Below are 13,957 nucleotides of genomic sequence, written 5' to 3'. Positions count from 1 at the left end.
ATGTTTCATAGTTTTCTTATTCATGAATGCTTAATTTACTAATCTAAGAAACCTTGAGATAAAGCAGCAAGTAAGTAGTTTTTTAATTACTCCTCACATAATAATTAGCAATAGAAATTACTCATAAAATTTAACCAGACACAAAAGTCCATTAACTATTCAGAGTTTAAGAATCTTCAGATTTTGGAGAGTATATTAGAGGTGTTTTTCACAATCCTCAAAGATATTCACAAATTGCTGGGGACTGGAAGGTAAAATGAGGTATTTTGAAAAAATTTGACTCCCTTCTCAGAAATTATACTTAAAAAAAAGAAAAGGAAATGAAGGAAATATGGGAAAGGCTTTCTATTTTTTTAAATGTTCATTACATTCTTTTTTACAATAGTAACAAGTAAGATGTAAAAATAAATTAAGAATGATTAAGAAAATGATTCTTGAATGAGATTATGAGGTGGGAATAAGATTGACTCAAAATTAGTGATTCAAATGTTAAATCTGACACTCTTTGCTACATGTGATAAGGCAGAGAAATGTTAACAGACTTAACTATTGGAAGACTATATTAGAAATATACACTGCAGCAAAAAGATAAATACACTATATTTGACAAAGATGAACATTAACATAGAAACAGCTATCAATACATTTATAAAGAGTAAAGCTTGAAAAAAGTAGTACCACACATCAACTAAGAAAGGGCAGTGCTATTAATAAAGGTTGTGATAGCCAAGAAAAAGCTCTGGCAAGATTTGCTGACTATACAGAAATGCTAGCAGTAAAGATTAAGAAGTAGTGATTACATAACTACCAAGACTACTAAGTAATCAAAGAATCAATGTCTACCCATCCAATGCACCTCCTCTGTCACTACCATCACTACATAATGAACAACCAAAAATAATTATGCATGACTAAGAATAAAACATAACATTTGAAATTTCAGTAGGTTTGCAAAAATTCAAGTAAGAGGAATAAGAGGGGTAATATGCGATTTTGGGGTCTTCATTACTGGCACACACATCCATAGAAGGATCATTACATAGAAGATGGTGAGGGGGAGAGATTTCTGGTGTCAGGTTAGGAAAATTAAATTTGATCTTTGCTGAATGTAAGGCAACGCACAGATTGTAGGAATAAGGCAAAGTCCCCTCGTTATAGTTGGAACTGAGACCCGGCTGAAGCATCCCCCGACACTGGGACTTGAAGAGCGATGCAGGCGCAGGCCAATGGCCAGAATCTCCGCGAGGAGGAAGAGCACCGAGATCAAGGCCAAGGCCAACACCAGGTAAAACTGCAGCTCAGCCTGGGGGTCAGCGGGCGCGGGACGGTCGCTAAGATCCGGCAGCACGTCTTGGAGGCTGTCCGCGAAGACCAGGTGCAGCGTGGCGGTGGCCGAGAGGGGAGGCTGTCCCCCATCGCGCACAGCGACCAGCAGGCGCTGTCTGGCCGCGTCCCTGTCGCCCAAGGCGCGCGCCGTGCGCACCTCGCCCGTGCGCAGCCCCAGGCTGAAGAGGCCGGGCTCGCTGGCCTGCAGCACGTGGTAGGACAGCCAGGCGTTGTGTCCCGAGTCGGCGTCCACCGCCACCACCTTGGTGACCAGGTAGCCGGGCTGCGCGGCGCGCGGCACCGTGTCGAAGAGCGCCGAGCCGTCGGGCCCCAGCGCCGGGTACAGCACCCTCGGCGCGTTGTCGTTGCGGTCGCCCACCAGCACGCGCAGGCTCACGTTGGCGCCGAGCGCGGGCGAGCCCTGGTCGCGGGCCTGCAGCGCCAGCTCGAAGGCGCGCAGCTGCTCGTGGTCGAAGGCGCGCTGCGCGAACACCGCGCCGCTCTGCGCGCTCACCGACACGTAGGACCACAGCGCCCGCGGCTCCAGGTCGCTGGCCACGATGGAGTAGGAGACGTGGCCGTTGGGCCCCAGGTCGGGGTCGGAGGCGCTGACTTGCGCGATGGAGGCGCCGGGCGGGTTGTTCTCTGCCACGTGGACCACGTAGGAGGCCTGCTGGAAAACCGGCGCGTTGTCGTTGACGTTGCCAATGTGTAGGATGACGCTTGCCCTGGAGGAGAGGGATGGCTTGCCCTTGTCGGTAGCTGTGATGGTGACATTGTACTCTGCCATCTGTTCATGGTCTAGGTCATTGTCAATCACCAGCTTGTAATAATTCTTAGAGTTGGATTCTAATTTGAAGGGAACGTCTTCCTGAATATAGCATGTCACCAGACCATTTTGCCCAGAATCCTGGTACCGCACTTTAATGAGAGCTATTACAGTTCCAAGGTCTAAGTCTTCTGGAATATGGTTAGAAAAGGAAATGAATTTCAACTCTGGGGCATTGTCGTTCTCATCAACAATCTCAATCTAAACAGTACAGTGAGCCGTGTGCATCCCTCCATCTTTGGCTTCTACACCCAACATATATCTACTTGTCTCTTCAAAGTCCAGTGTGCCATTGGTTTTGATGTCGCTGGTAATTGCATTGAGATTGAAGAGGAGGCTGGTACTTGTTGGGGGCATTGAGGAAGGCATGATCTCTGCATTAATGCCCTCGTCCCGGTCAGTGGCCATCACCCGTAACACAGAGGTTCCCCAGGGCACATTTTCTTGCAGGCTAACTCTGTATGTGTCTGGCTGAAGAATGGAGCATTATCACTGGCATCAGTGACCTGGATACGGATCTGGGTGGTGCCGCTTAGTGGAGGGTCCCCACCATCCTTGGCAGTTAGGATTAAGTGGAGGAAGCTCTGTCGTTCCCTGTCCAGAGGTTTTACCAGCATTAATTCTGGGTATTTACTTCCATCGGGACTCTCCTTCGTTGACAGAGAGAAGTGTTCATTGGAATTGATAGTGTTACTTCAGTGAGTTACTTTCTACATCCGGGTCTTGTGCAGAATCCAGAGGGAATTTTACCCCTAGTAAGGCTGACTCATAGATTTCCAAGTCAATGCTTTTAGCAGTGAAATATGGTGCATTGTCATTTATATCTTGAATTGCAACAATCAACATTCATTGGGTTGTCAGCCACCAGTTCAAACTCTAGTGCACACTCGGATTTACTCCCGCAAATTTTCTCTCCATCTATCCTACCACTCATTAATAAATCTCCACTCTGTACACTCACATTGCAAAAATCCTCTGCACTAACTCGCAGTTTTTGAGCTGGCAACTCCTGGACACTGAGCCTCAGATCCTTGGCAAGATTCTCCACCCATGAGCCCTTGGCTATCTCTTCCGGAACTGCGTACTGGATCTGCTGGGAGATGGTCCCACAAAACAAAGGCAGCAAGAAAAAAAACAGTATCCGATTCTTCATCATTTCAGTTTTTCTGGAGCACCTTTGCATTTCTTTAACTCTCTGGAAAGCTTCTTTTCAAGATGTCTCTGGGATGTTTAAAAAATCAGCGATGGCAACCTGGACTTTTGTGTTTTGAGGGAGGACTTGTTCGTTGGGTGCTAGAGGAGATGCCATCAGTGTTCTGACTTGCACAGGACAAAGCAGGAAAATGCTCTGCCTGACATTCCGTGGAGCTGAGAACCCTTCTTCCCTTTGGTCAATAGCGGCGCCCGGAGGTTGTCTGGGAAAAGTGCATATTGCCTAGCTATCTTCAAAGTTTAAAAGTTCTTGAATCTGTGTACCGATCTTTTTATTTGTTGGAAATGACCAAATATTCAGATTCCCTTTGAATTTCTGGTTTTCCATCATTTCATGAGCACTTCCATTTTATTTTATTTTACAGTCTTTTTTCATTAAAAATTTCATAAGGCATATAAGCCATTTTTTCAGTTCAGGGGTCAAGAACATCTTCAATGATCTCTCTGTATTTGTAAACATTGGCATAACTAGTTTTGATGTAACCAAATAAGTTACCGGCTTTTTATTCACATTTTAGTGGACTATGATCCTCGCATTTTTATAAATCCATAACTTCCCTTATTTAGTATTTTAACTCTCCATATATACTTTATCAATTCACTAATACTATGCAAAGATAGAGTCTTTGCAAAAAATAAAAAGAATGAGTCAAGGACTTAGATTATTTTAATGTATTGCTCATCTTTTAAAAACATAAATAATCTTCCCATTAAGTACAGCAAAGTCCTTAGACACTCCATTTGGAACTTATACCCTGTAATCCCTGCACCGGTCTTGAGTAACTAAAACAAATACCTTTATTTCAAATGCACTACCAAATTAGATGCACTACCCAATATCCCACTATTTTGCAGGGCTAATCCATGCAGGGCTAATCCATACTCATCTTACACTCCAGACAAAACTGTTTTCCTAGGATATCCTTTCCCTTGCTTACCCTACTTCATGTCTTTATACTTGGTGTTTTTTTTTTTTTACTATAAACCCTCCCCCCTTTATATTGTAGTGAATCCTTTTCCATCCTTTAAAAATATCCTTTTTAGTGAAAATTTAATGTCTGAAACCTTTCATTACCTATACAAGCAGATGGAAATTGTCCTGCTTTTGTATTCTCTGTGCATTTTCACAACACACACAGGCTGTTTTATATGGGGTTCTTAGAAATTTCTCTTTGACCACTTAAAGTTCCTCTGGCACTAGCCATTTAATTTTTTTTCTCTCCTTACAAGGAAAATGATATTAGTATTATAAAGATATTTTCCCTAAAAAGAGATATTTCAAATGTTATGTGCCCCTTTTCCTGTGACGTACTTGCACGTTTGAGTGAAAAACACCCCTCTCTGCTTTCAGTTATTTTGTTCAGGCACTATTGAATATACCTCTTTCTAATATGTGAAGGGAGAGGTCTGTTCCTTTGCTTGAGATCTAATGAAATGCATTTGGGTTTAATTTTGGATGCTATCTTAAGAGATTTCATGGGTGAAAACAATTTCATAAATTTCAAATGAGCAAACAATTTCTGGCTCAAGAAAGTTGGAGAACTTCTGTTCCATTGTTGAAGTGGATGGTCTGGAAATCTCCCACAGAGGCTGAGACATACCTCTGTACATTTTTTAAATCCTTCTCGAGGAACAAGAAATGCCACTCCAAAATTCATAAAACAGTTTAGGCAATTGAGCTTCCAACCTTCAGACAAGAGGCTGAAATCAATACACACACACGCACACCCATACATGCACTTTAGGTGTACCTAATACAGACTATAGGCCAGGTAAAACCATTTGACCAACTCCAACAATTTTTCATCCTACACTTTTTATGTCATTGAGATGAAAAGAATGTGATCCGGCTTGGAAGGGGTTAGCATCATTTTATGGAAACCCAAAATACCTAGTATTTATGATTTTTATTTATTTGTATCAGTCAGGATAGGTTAAGTAGGCTGAAGTAACAAACAAACTTCAAATAACAGGGTTTTAAAATGCAAAAGGTCTATTTATCACAGGTATACAGATCAATGTTGGGTCAACCAGAGGGCTCTTCCTTCGCTGTAGTTATTCAGGGACCCCAGTAAAAGGAGCAGTCACAACGTCAAAGATTAACTTAGAGATCTGGAAATTCTCACAGTGGAAACTACAGCTTTCTCTAGAAAGAGACACACATTGCTTCCATTTACAATGTATTGACTAGAACTAGTTGCCTAGGTCCTCTTACACATAAGCAGTCCGGGAGGATCAGCCCCAGTGTAGGTCCAGAAGGAGAAATATTTAAACAAAAAGGCTAGTAACTAACACATTTCTTTGTTATCAAATGAATGTGTATTAAAGCTTTATAATAACCACACTGGCGTAATATTCTTTATAATACTCAAAGAAATGAACTTACCTGACGTAGGTTGGGGTCTCCTTTCGTTTCAAGTAAATCCTGAGATAGCAGAAGAGGCTCGCTTTTCCCACAGCTCTCCTGGCTGATGAGCGTGTCGGCGTAGTTGGGCTGGGGGAAGATCACGTGACTCTCCCGCGAGTCCGCAGTGAGGGACACCTCGTGGGAATAGGTCTGCAGGAAAGCCCGCACCCCGTCCACGCCCACAAAGGGCGAGGCCCCCACGCCCACCAGCCCGCCGCCCACGGCCGGCAGCAGACGCGACGCGTGCCAGCGCCTCAGCCTGAGGGCCAGCAGCACGATGACAAAGGCGAGGAAGACGCAGGAGACCGCGGCCACCGCCACCACCAGGTACAGCGTGAGGCCAGACGCGTCCGGGTCGGCCGGGGCCTTCATGCTGTCCAGGTCGGCCAGGACGTCTGGGATGCTGTCGGCCACGGCCACCGTGAGCGTGACGGTGGCCGAGAGAGGGGGCTGGCCGTGGTCCTGGACCGCCACCACCAGGCTCTGCTTGAGCGCGTCTCTGTCCAGCAGGGCCCGCGCTGTGCGCACCTCGCCCGTGTGCAGCCCCACCGCGAAGAGCCCTGGCTCGCTGGCCTTGAGCAGGCGGTAGGACAGCCAGGCGTTCTGGCCCGAGTCTCTGTCCACCGCCACCACCTTGGTCACCAGGTAGCCGGGCTCTGCGGAGCGGGGTGCCAGCTCCACGCCTGTGGACCCGTCGGTGGGGAGGGCGGGGTACAGGATCTCTGGGGCGTTGTCGTTCTGGTCCAGAATGAACAGGCTCAGGGACACGTTGCTGCTGAGTGGTGGGTCTCCACTGTCGCTGGCTGTCACCAGTAGCTTCAACTCTTTGACCTGCTCATAGTCGAAGGAGCACAGTGCATACACCACTCCAGTTTCAGAATTGATAGAGATGTAGTTGGAGAGAGGGGACTCCTCGATGGTGTCCTCAGTCAGTGTGTAAGTGATGTGGGCATTCTGGATGCTGTCAGGGTCCTGGGCAGACACAGAGAAAATGGAGGCTCCCCTTGGGTTGTTTTCAGGAATGGAAGCAGCATGGGAGGCATGAGTGAAGGCAGGTGGGTTGTCGTTGATGTCTGCCACTTGCAGGGTGATGTGAGTATCCGTGGACAGCGGGGGACTTCCCCCATCTGTGGCCCTCAGAGTGATGTTATATTCGGACACCTGTTCACGATCCAGGGACCTAGCTGTCACTAAGCGGTAATACTGGTCTATTGATTTTTTTAAATTAAATGGCATATTTCCCAGGACATAAACTGTGACTTGCCCATTTTGCCCAGAATCCCGGTCATGCACATTGATAAGGGCAATTTCTGTTCCAACAGTAGCCTCTTCTGGGACTGACCCAGTGAGAGAAGTGATTGTAAGTTCTGGAGCATTGTCATTCACATCCAAAACTGTGACTAGAATTTTAGCTCGTGAAAGGAGACCTGGTCCATCTTGTGCTTCAATTTTAATTTCATAGAACATAGCATCCTCATAATCTAGGCTCTTTAATATTGATATGTCTCCAGTCACTGAGTTGAGACTGAAAACCTGAGCAATTTTCCCAGGCATTTTATCTAGTGTATAGGACACTTGAGCATTGAATCCCTCATCGGGGTCAGTGGCATTCACTGTGAGTAGCCAGGTGCCCACAGGCAAGTTCTCCTGAACACTTACTCGATACTCAGGCTGAGTGAATACTGGTGGGTTGTCATTTGCATCCAGAACTGTAACTTGGATGCACAAGTTGCCAGACTGGACGGGGTCACCGCCATCAGAAGCAATGAGGACAAGCTGGTGAACTTTCTTTTCCTCACGGTCGAGAGCCCCCTCCAGCACCAGCTCTGGGTACTTTGCCCCATCAGAGACACTCTTCACAGCCAGGGAGAAGTAATCATTGGGGCTGAGGTAGTAGTTCTGAAGGGAGTTCATGCCCACATCTGGGTCAAATGCAGTCTTAAGTGGAAACCGAGTTCCAGGAGCTGTTAGTTCACCAATTTTTATTTCCAATTTCTCTGTTAGAAAATCAGGAGCATTATCATTAATGTCTTTAATTTCTATTTCTATTTCAAAAATTTTCAATCCATCTTCAACCAGAATGTTAAATTTTACTAGACACCTTGCATTCTGAGCGCAGAGCTCCTCCCGGTCTATCCTGCCCGCGGTGACCAAGCTGCCGCTCCGCGCGTTCAGAGCAAAGAGCTGCGTCCTACCTCGGGAGACGATGCGCACTCCGCGCTCCGCCAGCTTCCCCGGCTCCAAACCCAGATCTTTGGCGATGTTGCCCACGAAGGAGCCTTTGTCCAGCTCCTCCTGAACTGAGTAGCGGGTCTTCCCGGATCCGGTCGTGCACAAAGTCCCCAGAAGAGCACACAGCAAGGCCAGTCCTCTGCTGTTACTGAATCCCAGATAATTGGTCATTTCCTTTTTAGTGAATTATTTTCTCTAAATTCAGTTACTTCCAATATCCCACGACGGATTCCACTCTTATTTTCTCAAAGAACTAAGCCTTTCATGGGCCTAATTTACAGGTCACAGAGCTGGTTGGCTGACAGGGTGAGTTTCACAGCAGCCCTGGATCTTCTGATACTGATTTGCCGGTTCTTTGCTTTCTGGGAAGAAGGAAGTGGTGAACTAGCTCTCCAGCTACGTTTTCCTCCTTGAGTGGTCAACAGCGACGCTCAGAGGCCTAACCGTTTTACTGCACCCTCTCAGACAAACCCAAGTTAGTATTTTTAAAGTTTCCGAATACCTGAAATCCTTTTCAACACAGGTAGAGGGATTGGTGTTTATTTCACATAACTGAATTGCTATATGTTAAAAGATGTGACTTCATGTTATTTCCTAGGGAAGCTATGCACTAACCTTAACACCACTTATATTGTTTCATACATGCTGGATTTACTATTTTGAATGTTCAAACTTTAAGAACCACACAGAAATATCAGCTTGTTTATAGGTTATACTTCTCAAAGTTTGTTATCGATAGCTTGACATCCTAGTTTCAGTAGTTACCATTTAATCCATTCATTAAAAAATACATTATTGGGTGTCAGACAATATCTGGGGTTTAAGGTGAATGAGAATGATATGGACAGCCACTTCCTTCATAGACTTTATAAAGATATAAAAGCAATCAAGGAATTGCTTATTGAGGTAACTATAATAATAGGAGAGCCAAGGTCGATGGAAGTGCCTCCATCCTGGCCTTGGAGGTCAGCAAAGGCTTTCCCAAGAGACATTAAAGAAGTGCATCAGAGAAAAGACCCAGATGTGAGCGAGAACAGCATGGCCATTCCTACACATGAGAATGAAATAAAATGTCAGGGTATTGGAAGTTGTTCACTTTGCCTAAATCTAGAGTGTGATGGTGTTTTTTAAAGACCTCAAACTGAAACTAACAGAGATAAACTTCTGTGTTATATTCCCAAACCCTCTTTCTAAGCAAGCAAAGAATAGAAATATGACATATTTGTCATTTCAGTCGTGATGCATTATATACTTATGCATAAGGCATTTATTCTTGTGAAGAATTAGTATACACACTAAAAGAAACTCTGTCTTTAATTTTTCCCAGTTCATACATTTTTATCTACCTACAAATAAGGATGTTATGATGTATTATTCCACAGTGAGTTCCAATTTTATCTCATAGAGAATTACACAATAGTAATAAACACAATGGATTACATATTTCAAATCAACTTTCCCTCAGATGCCCTTAAATATAATAATTACAGTGCTTTGAAAGATGTCATTGAATGTAAGACTCTTGTTAGTATATGATTATTTCCAAGTCAAAATTTAAAAATGATCCCAGTTACAGAGCATTAGTGTATTCTTTGTTCTCCATTATTGAATATATAACTACCATACTAATATCTAAGGGGAAGAGGAAAGGGAAGAAAAACTGGGTGTGAGGGATTGAGGGTAAGTGAAGGATTGGAAACATTTTTAACAGCTGCTGTGAGTAGGAAACTTGAGAAGAGAAATGGATAAGGAGGACCTTGGGACAATTATTTGATATGACCTCTGAATCCCCTGAGGATGTATGTTATTTTTAAAGATAAAAAGGCAACATGGTTTCCATATACGAGAAAAATTAAAACATTGAAGAGAAGTGTGTTTACTATTCCACTACCCATTTATTACAGAGCAAATAATAATTCAGTCATTTCATCAAGGAACACAGAGCTACTTCAGAGGTGACTGGGATTTTTAACTAAGCAGAGATACCATGACATACCTTCTGAAACACAGTGGAGCATATATACTTCTAAATTTCCACCTTTTAGGTAGGGAAGATAATGCAAATAAAGTAAAATGAAGAACCTCACTACCAAACTGTAGGAAAAAAATACTGAGTGAGAAGGAACTAACCAATGAAATATTTTGTTGTTCAAAAACAAGCTCAAATATAAAACGTAAAAGCCTTGACACCCAAAGCACTTGAGTAAACATAAAAGTCAACCTCCATATTTTTAGGAGAGAAAGAATTGTTGGCCCAGATAAGATGAGATGATTTGCCCAGGGATGGGAAATAAAGTATCAGAAACTAGCTACCCCAGCTCCTAATGGAGTGCTCTTTTGATAACCTAAGTATAATCTTCATCTACTAGCTTCTAATTTATATGCATGACAGAATGATTCTAGCCCCTCTTACCCCTCACAGGGTTTCAACGAATAGAATTATCAATAAATAACTCACCAGGACTCATTTCCTAAAAGCTGAATATATTCACAAGGAAATATGCAAAGGAGTTACGTTAAACAGAGACAGCTAAGTAAACAGGTAAAATTATTTATTTTAGCAACACTTTGTAAGTATATTGCGAAGGGTTTACCTGAGAAAATGTTTCTTCTTTATCTTCAAGTAAAGACTGAGGTGCTGACAGAAAATCCTTTCTCTCGCAGCTCTCGCGGCTGACGAGCGTGTCGGCGTAGTTGGGCTGGGGGAAGATCACGTGACTCTCCCGCGAGTCCGCAGTGAGGGACACCTCGTGGGAATAGGTCTGCAGGAAAGCCCGCACCCCGTCCACGCCCACAAAGGGCGAGGCCCCCACGCCCACCAGCCCGCCGCCCACGGCCGGCAGCAGACGCGACGCGTGCCAGCGCCTCAGCCTGAGGGCCAGCAGCACGATGACAAAGGCGAGGAAGACGCAGGAGACCGCGGCCACCGCCACCACCAGGTACAGCGTGAGGCCAGACGCGTCCGGGTCGGCCGGGGCCTTCATGCTGTCCAGGTCGGCCAGGACGTCTGGGATGCTGTCGGCCACGGCCACCGTGAGCGTGACGGTGGCCGAGAGAGGGGGCTGGCCGTGGTCCTGGACCGCCACCACCAGGCTCTGCTTGAGCGCGTCTCTGTCCAGCAGGGCCCGCGCTGTGCGCACCTCGCCCGTGTGCAGCCCCACCGCGAAGAGTCCTGGCTCGCTGGCCTTGAGCAGGCGGTAGGACAGCCAGGCGTTCTGGCCCGAGTCTCTGTCCACCGCCACCACCTTGGTCACCAGGTAGCCGGGCTCTGCGGAGCGGGGTGCCAGCTCCACGCCTGTGGACCCGTCGGTGGGGAGGGCGGGGTACAGGATCTCTGGGGCGTTGTCGTTCTGGTCCAGAATGAACAGGCTCAGGGACACGTTGCTGCTGAGCGGTGGGTCCCCACTGTCGCTGGCTGTCACCAGTAGCTTCAGCTCTTTGATCTGCTCATAGTCGAAGGAGCGCAGGGCATACACGACGCCAGTGTTGGAGTTGATAGAGATGTAGGAGGACAGGGGTGCCCCCTGAAGGGTATCTTCAGTCAAGGAATATGTTACATGGGCGTTGTCATCGCTGTCGGGGTCATGGGCCATCAGGGAAATAATGGAGGTGCCTCTGGGGTTGTTTTCCAGCATGTAAGTGGAGTAGGACATGTGGGGAAAGGTGGGTGGGTTGTCGTTGATGTCTGCCACCTGCAGCAAAATGTGAGCATCAGTGGACAGAGAAGGGCTCCCTCCATCTTTAGCAGTCACGGTGACATTGTAAGAGGAAAACTGTTCCCTGTCAAGGTTTCTGGTTGTAACTAGTCGGTGGTAATTGTCCACTGACCTTTCTAATTTGAAAGGAAGTTTTTCTGGGAGTGAATATGTGATAAACGCATTCTTCCCAGAGTCTCTGTCGTGTACATTGAAAAGTGCAATTACGGTTCCTGGAGGAGAGTCTTCAGGAACTGAGCTAGTAACAGATGCCATGTAAAATTCTGGGGCATTGTCATTCACGTCCAGAACTGTCACAATAACCTTTGTTCTGCTCAGAAGACCTGGACCATCTTGAGCCTCAATATCAATTTCATGGAGTTTGGCGTCCTCATAATCTAGACTTTTTATGATTGTTATATCTCCAGATGTTGACTTAAGCTCAAACATCTCTGAGGTTTCTCCAGGGTTTTTCTCTTGAAAATATGCCACTTGAGCATTGTATCCCTCATCTGTGTCAGTGGCAGTCACTGTGAGAATGCGGGTGCCCACGGGCACATTCTCTGGAACACTCACACGGTACTCAGGCTGTGTAAAAACAGGCGCGTTGTCGTTCGCATCCAGGACCACCACGCGCATGCGGGAGGTGCCAGATCGGATCGGGGTACCCCCGTCCAAGGCCATGAGAAGGAGGTGGTGAACGGCCTCTTCCTCGCGGTCCAGTGGGCTCTCCAGCACCAGCTCCGGATACTTATTCCCGTCAATTCCGCTTCGCACGTCCAGGGAGAAGTGGTCATTTGGGTTAAGCTCGTACTTCTGAAGGGCGTTTTCTCCTATGTCCGCATCATGCGCACTTTTCAGAGGAATTCGGAATCCAGGTGCAGTCGTTTCACTAATTTTTAGCTCTAGTTCCTCTACTCCAAAGCGAGGGGCATTATCGTTAATATCTGTTATTTCCACCTCTACTGAATAAATATTCAATTTATCTTCCAGGAGTATGTTAAAGCTCACCAGGCACCGCGCGCTCTGAGCGCAGAGCTCCTCCCGGTCTATCCTGCCCGCGGTGACCAGGCTGCCGCTCCGCGCGTTCAGGGCAAAGAGCTGCGTCCTACCTCGGGAGACGATGCGCACTCCGCGCTCCGCCAGCTCCCCGGGTTCCAAACCTAAGTCCTGGGCGATGTTGCCCACGAAGGAGCCTTTGTCAATCTCTTCTGGCACAGAATAGCGCATCTGCCCAGCTCTGGCTTTCCACAGAGTCACCAAAAGAAGGTACAGCAGAACCAGTCTCCTGCTATGTGGCACTGTTTGCAGAGCCGCCATTTCTCTTCTGCCGCCGTCTTTTCTCAGAGGCAAATTGCAGCATTCACTGCGGGATTCCAATCTTTATTATTCAGGGTCTGAGGTGACTAGAATTCACGGGACCCAAAGGAACTAGTGGGCTGCTGGACTGAATTTCTTTGGAACCCAGAAGCGTGCGGGTCAAATGCCCAGCCCTTTGAGTTGCGTCAGCCGGATTGGATGTCTCGCAGGTTTTTACTCCTTAGGTGGTCAATAGCGACGCTCAGAGGCCTAAGTCATTTCTGCACCTCTCAGACAAAAGTAAGGTTTTTTCTTGTTAGCCTTCTGACTTTTCAAATTGCTTTCAAGAATTGTACAGTTCTGAGACACCTTGGAAATAGCTCTTTCAAGTCAGGAGTCTTTTTCTCAGAATTAATAAGAATGTGTAAACGAATGTGACCTTGGTAGTAGCTGCTAGGAACGTACTGAATGCTCAAGGCTGCCACTACTCTTGCTCAAAACATCTTCAACCTCCTGTTTTAACCAGACACAATAAGATCAATTTCAAAACATTAGCTGCGTTATCTTCTAAGATTATACATTTTCGATTTATGTGCTGGACAGATTGTCATTTAACTTCAACACCTGTACTTAAATTACTGAATTATCAGAAACTTAATTGGGTGACTTTCAAGTGCCTGACACTGCCTGATGGATGCTGGAGATAGAAATAGTGAACCTGGTGAGCACAGTCCCTTCTTGTAGGATAGGTGAGGACAGAGGAAAGTAAACAGAGTATTTTAATGGAGTATGATAATTGCTATGATGGTGGGAAACACTGGGCAATGGAGGAATACATAGGAAGTGTATCTAGCTTAGACCTCGGGGTCAGAAAAGCCTTTTCCAGGACATGGTTGAAGCTGAATTCCAGAGGATAGGATTAGATTAAGGAAGACCCCAAAAATGCATGGAGGTGGA

General features: G+C 45.9%; 2 protein-coding genes across 3 annotated transcripts in view; both read right to left on the bottom strand.

Annotated features, from left to right (window-relative positions):
• LOC108392751 (protocadherin gamma-C4) overlaps positions 1-13,957 on the bottom strand; it is a 153,965-nt gene that overhangs the window by 132,871 nt on the left and 7,137 nt on the right. Inside the window, exon 1 of one of the 2 annotated variants that reach the window (XM_037016269.2) lies at positions 10,601-13,173. The exons of the other annotated variant lie outside the window; for it this stretch is intronic. Coding sequence (XP_036872164.2) covers positions 10,601-13,021 — 2,421 coding nt within the window. The 5' untranslated portion in view covers positions 13,022-13,173. Of the gene's footprint in view, positions 1-10,600; positions 13,174-13,957 lie in introns of those variants that run through there. 2 annotated transcript variants of the gene reach the window in all.
• Positions 897-3,825, bottom strand: LOC118971948 (protocadherin gamma-B1-like). The gene is given in 3 exon segments (XM_037015925.2): positions 897-1,177; positions 1,180-2,625; positions 2,628-3,825. Coding segments are annotated over 3 exon segments (1,857 nt in total). The 5' UTR covers positions 2,773-3,825; the 3' UTR covers positions 897-911.

The sequence above is a fragment of the Manis javanica genome, chromosome 14 (genome assembly GCF_040802235.1).
Source record: "Manis javanica isolate MJ-LG chromosome 14, MJ_LKY, whole genome shotgun sequence".
NCBI lineage: Eukaryota > Metazoa > Chordata > Mammalia > Pholidota > Manidae > Manis > Manis javanica.
The sequence above is the reverse complement of the archived record's forward strand: the minus strand, read 5'-3'. Positions and strand labels throughout refer to the sequence as shown.